This window comes from Myotis davidii, unplaced genomic scaffold, assembly GCF_000327345.1.
Source record: "Myotis davidii unplaced genomic scaffold, ASM32734v1 scaffold332, whole genome shotgun sequence".
Classification (NCBI taxonomy): Eukaryota; Metazoa; Chordata; class Mammalia; order Chiroptera; family Vespertilionidae; genus Myotis; species Myotis davidii.
In genome coordinates, this window is record NW_006285779.1 from 7,479,049 (window position 1) to 7,484,654 (window position 5,606).

The 5,606-nt window shown below is 44.7% G+C and overlaps 1 protein-coding gene and 1 long non-coding RNA gene across 5 annotated transcripts in view; one reads left to right on the plus strand and one right to left on the minus strand.

Moving 5' to 3' along the window:
* BLNK (B-cell linker) overlaps positions 1–5,606 on the plus strand; it is a 72,283-nt gene that overhangs the window by 54,302 nt on the left and 12,375 nt on the right. For all 3 annotated transcript variants that reach the window (XM_015559384.1, XM_015559383.1, XM_015559385.1), the window contains 4 exons: positions 1,231–1,303; positions 2,110–2,137; positions 2,943–2,985; positions 5,593–5,606. In XM_015559384.1, the coding sequence (XP_015414870.1) occupies positions 1,231–1,303; positions 2,110–2,137; positions 2,943–2,985; positions 5,593–5,606 (158 nt within the window). The remainder of the gene's footprint in view (positions 1–1,230; positions 1,304–2,109; positions 2,138–2,942; positions 2,986–5,592) is intronic.
* LOC107181966 overlaps positions 1,310–5,606 on the minus strand; it is a 6,545-nt gene continuing 2,248 nt past the window's right edge. For both annotated transcript variants that reach the window (XR_001512680.1, XR_001512681.1), the window contains exon 3: positions 1,310–1,444. This is a non-coding gene — a long non-coding RNA (uncharacterized LOC107181966). The remainder of the gene's footprint in view (positions 1,445–5,606) is intronic.

The window sequence follows — 5,606 nt, forward strand, 5'->3', positions numbered from 1 at the left end:
TAAGAGGAGGCCCGGGATATGCTGAGGGGAGCTGGCTTAGCTTTTGGCCTCTCCGCCTCCAGGCCTGCTCTCCGCCCCAGTGGTGAAGCGCTGCCTGTCTCGTCGTCTTCCCTCATAGTGATTGGCTCCTATCTTTAGGATTGGGCAGGGGAAAATGGGGTGCAGTGGACAAGGCCCTTTGGGTCCCTTCTGTGACCTCAGAAATTAGATCAGGACAGTGGCTTAACTTGTCTCAATTGGTCTGTTTGTGCAATGAGCAAAAGCCCTGAGAAGTCAGGTGAATGAATGAGTATCTAAGAATGTGAAGTTAGGTGCAGGTGTCAGTGCCTGTGTGATTATGAATGAGCGATATCCACCAGTGTGTATGAGGAGTGGCAGGTCTGTGCCTCATCTCTAGGCACCTCTGGTGTGCATGTATTGCAAGTGTGAGCTCCTGGCTCCCTCCCATAGGACTCCTTGTGTGGCTCTCACTGAGCCCACAGAATCAGGGACTCTGGGTTTGTCCCACGGGGGAAAAGAGAAGTTACTTAGAAATGTTAATATTATTGACTATATTCTCTAGGCTGTACTTTACATCCCCATGACTATTTTTTCACTATCAATTTGCACTTTTCAATCCCTTCATTCTTTTCACCCATTCCCCCAAACCCCTTCCCTTTGGCAACCATCAATCTGTTCTCTGTATCTATGACGAAATCCCTAATTTACATCCTCGTTCTGAGCCAATAAGTGGATATTTATTAAAATGTTTCATCACCTTTGCCTAAAACAGTGGTTCTCAACCTTCCTAATGCCACGACCCTTTTATACGGTTCCTCATGTTGTGATGACCCCCAACCATAAAATTATTTTTGTTGCTACTTCATAACTGTAATTTTGCTACTGTTATGAATCATAATGCAAATATATGATATGCAGGATGTATTTTCATTGTTACAAATTGAACATATTTAAAGCATAGTGATTAATCACAAAACAATATGTAATTATATTATGTGTTTTCTGATGGTCTTAGGCGACCCCTGTGAAAGGGTCGTTCGACCCCCAAAGGGGTCGTGACCCACAGGTTGAGAACCGCTGGCCTAAAAGGTTTTCCCCAATAGCTTCAATACATGCTTTACTGAAAATAATAAATATGTGTACTTCTGAGCCTGCCATAAGGCCAGCCTCCCTGTGACCATCAGCCCCAGATTCAGAACTTGAGACTGACCTGTGACCATGTTTGTGCAGGTCGAAGCAGCGGGGCCTGGGACACTAAGTCGTCTTCGTTACCGGCTGTGCCGTCCCCACTGCCCAGGGCCGGGTGAGTACTTGCCACAGACAAGCAGCTCTGTGAGATGGGAGTGGATGTTCCCACCACTGCTGTGAGCAGGGCCTGCACGGAGCCACAAAGGGAATCGGGGTGGAGGGTGCTTTTCCACTGTTTCCGTCCAGAAGAGCACACCTGCAGGACCACAAACCACAGTGATGATCAAACTTGTGTTGGTCTTGGATTTCTCTATTCGGAATAAAACCCTGGGCAGAAGTTTAGTAAAGAACAGACACCTAGAAGCAGGCAGAAGCTGGCATGAGGAGGTGCCAGCTGCAACCTCACCTGCATGGCCACCCTCATATCTCCAGTCTCCATCCCCAAGCAGTAGCCTGGGGTGCTGTTGGCGGAGGGGAGGACTCTGTGTGCGCACTGAAAACACTGAGTCTGGTCCTCATTTTACAGATGAAGAAACTAAATCTCCAACTTGCCTCACAGCCGACAGTGGCCTCACAGCTGACAGAGAGGCCTGAGTCACAGAGTAATTAGTAACAGAACTGGAATAGGAGCTCAGTTATGCCGACTCCCTGGCTACTGGTGCTCCTGTTTATCCCCAATTAACCCCTTTGCCATCTGCCAGTGGATTCTATGTGTGTGTGCGCGGTGTTGGGGGGGGGGGTGGCGCGTGGCACTACTGAATCCTGCTTCCTCCCTCTCCGCCCTTCCAGGAGACCTTCCTACACACTCGTACCACTTTCATTGCTCTAATTTAAATTTGAGAAGAAAATGATAAGCAGATAGTTCTACTTTATCTTTTCATGTTGCAACAAAGCCAATCTTTTTTTTTTTTAATCCCCCAGGAAAAAGCTAGCTACAACACTGAAGACGGTAAGTTACTGTTGCAGTTAAGCACACTTCCTATTTCCCAGTATTTATTCGTATCCACTTATTTAAAGTTGACAATGCTCCCGGCAAAGGTGAACACAGAAATCTTAGCCCTGAAGGTGTTGTCTGGGCAGTCCTAGAAAAACTCGGAATCCTCAGTGAGCCTGGGAAGATGCTGCCTGGGAGTTCATCCTCATTGACCCCGGCAGCTTTACTGGTAGCCCTGGCAGATCAGCCGCCAGGGTCGGCCTCCCCTAACATCTGTCTTCCCCTCGGGGTTCCCCTGTGTCCATTTCCAGCCCTCTGGCTGGGACCTGGCAATTGTGTAGCAGGCACACGCAGGCCTGACTAAATTCAAATTCTGGCCAGAACAAAGGGAACCTGGAGCAGTCCACTACTCAAGGAAGCCACCTTGACCTGGTATCTGCTCTGTAGCCTGACATTTATAATCAGCCACCAAACCCTGAGACAGTGGGTCCTGAGACAAAGCCATATGCTGGATTCCCACTGCACAAGCGCTACTGCCCGGCAGCTGCTGGGGGTCCTGCTATCCATCAACCCCACTGACAGAGCAGGGAAGGCCCAGCCCCAAGACCACGTTGCTCCTCCCATGAGACACCTCCAGTGAGTTGTCACTTAATGCAAAGCTTAGACTGGAGACTGTGCATTCTAATTGTTGTTTTTATGACTAAAAGAATGGCTTTACATCAGAGAAATGTTCTCCTCAAATACTTGTTTCAATAATATTGCTTTGACTTTTATTTCCACCTTCAACTGTATTGAATATATTTGCTTTTTTTTTTAATAGACTCCTCTTGCCTCTCAACAGAATGCCTCAAGTGTTTGTGAAGGTAAATCTATCTTATTTTAAAGGACGAGTGTGGCCCTAAAACTCTTTTTCATTGAGGATTTCTATATAAATGTCTTTCTAAATTCTGTCATTATTTATAAGGTAACTGTAACTATGCAACTCAATTTTCTTTTTTTAAAATATATTTTATTAATTGTTTACAGAGAGGAAGTGAGAGGGATAGAGAGTTAGAAACATCGATCAGCTGCCTCCTGCACACCCCCGACTGGGGATGTGCCGGCAACCAAGGCACATGCCCTTGACTGGAATCGAACCAGTCACCTCTGATTCTGGGACTCCTCAGTCCACAGGCCGACGCTCTATCCACCAAGCCAAACCGGTCAGGGCACAACTCAATTTTCTAAACAAAGTAGCCCTCCCGTTGCAATGAGTAGTGAGTAGCAGTGATCAGGACCTCAGCTTGCCTGGGAAGCATCTGTGGGGTGGCTTACAGACTACACACCTCAAATCTGTCTGCTTGCTGACAGGTATGCTTGCCAGAAGCAGGGCCATCGCCTTCCATTGGTGGGAAGACTAACTCAGGGCCACTCGTGTATCTTAGACTAATTGTTTGGTTAAGGAATGAAACTTTTAAAAACCTGTTGATGTGAACCAGTCCTTTTGCTAAGTTTTCAAAATAATGTTTTCAGAGTTCAAATGTTTGTTTTAATACATCTCCAAATGCTTTCCCTCTTTTGTTCTATCATAACCCTAGAACCTTACATTTACTTTTTATTAGAACATTACCACTTAAAAAAATGTATTTGCAAAATCCTAGGGGGAAAAACAGAAAGAAGTAAAAATCATCCATAATCTCAACATTTAAAATACTACATAAGTGTTAAATTTCTGCACCCATCTGATTCCACATTTTTAACTATTGTTAAAAGCTTAGGGAGTGCTCTTCTCACCACTTCCTGAGTTAATATGGACAGATCTACATAAAGTGTTCTGGTTTCTTTGAGGATGGACAGTGGACATTTTCTGAATGTCCATTATAACTCCCCTGTCTGTTTAGTTGTTCTAATCATTAATTTCTTCAATAGGCTTTTACATTGGCTCACACATCTTTTCTCCCCCAAGAGCTATTTCCAAGTATCACTCTCTTTCTGATGTTTTGCTTTCATCTGCCTTTCCACTGATACTTTCGCCTTACGGTCCTTCCATTCCTTGCTGTCCTCAGCAAGGGCTCAGGGCATGTTCTATGCAGCTCAGATGTCCTCATTCCCAAAGGGTTCCCAGTGCAGGAGGTTGGCATGCCATCTCCTTAGTGACTCATTTCAAGACCATAGCAATGGCCATCCAAACCCAAAATGGGGAGCAGCCTCCAGGACAGCAGGGCCAAGCAGATGTGATCAAAGGCTGTGGGGACCTAATCGGTTCATTGTTTCTCCTTCTGAAACTACCAAGTTGTTCGGTTGTGAACAAAACGCCTCCATGGAAGCTCAGAGTGATGTGCCACAAACCTGAAGCGCGGTCGTCAGAGGTCCAAGGCTTCTGAGTCTCAGTGCACCGCACAAAACCCGGGACTGCTTAGAATCTTACTACTTTTATTCCTTGTGGGTTCCTATAACAGGAGAGCCATACTTCCCAAGCTTCTTCCAAGCAGGGGACACACCATGGACATACCCAGATTATAACACACCCTAGACCAGTGATGGCGAACCTTTTGAGCTCAGCGTGTCAGCATTTTGAAAAACCCTAACTTAACTCTGGTGCCATGACACATATAGAAATTTTTTGATATTTGCAACCATAGTAAAACAAAGATTTATATTTTTGATATTTATTTTATATATTTAAATGCCATTTAACAAAGAAAAATCAACCCAAAAAATGAGTTCACATGTCACCTCTGACATGCGTGTCATAGGTTCGCCATCACTGCTCTAGACCAAACTCGAGGGAGGATAAAGCATCACATAATTTATAATCACACCTATTAATGGTTCTGCTGCAAGTTTACGATGGACATCAACATAAATTTCTTACATTTTGGGTGGTGCCCATTTCCCTCTGTACTAGTTATAACTCCTCCTCTTCCTCTCCCCCTCAAGAAAGCATGGTGAAATGTACAAGAGATGAACATTGCTATCGAGATAACCTTGAATTTGCTGTATTAATTTTTCAAAAAGAGTAGATCATTTTTAAAATGTCATATTTTACCACTTATCATTAAGAAATTCTTTATAGTCACATCTTATGACTAATGAAGATACACCCAGGGTGTGGTAAGACCTGTGTGTGGGCCACATAGAAAGCAGGAGGTAGGTAGCTAAAACTTGCTCATCTCTGTCTCCTGCCTGAACTCACACACTGAAAGGTCCAAATCCATGGTCAGCCCCCATGTTCCTTGCTAAGAGATAAAAATAGAGGAAGTAGGGTATGCCTGTAACACTGGGGAGCAGCAAAGTCCTGGTCGAATAGCACAAACACATCACTAGACTGACAGGTGCACAAACAGATAGCATCCTGGTGAAAATATGGAATATGGATGTGGTCGGAAAACATCTGACCACATCCAATGCTTATCAGTTGATACTGCTAGGTTTGGGCATGGGGACGGACATTTCCCTCTAATTCTAATATGAACACTTTCTTGATACAGAAAAACCTGTACCT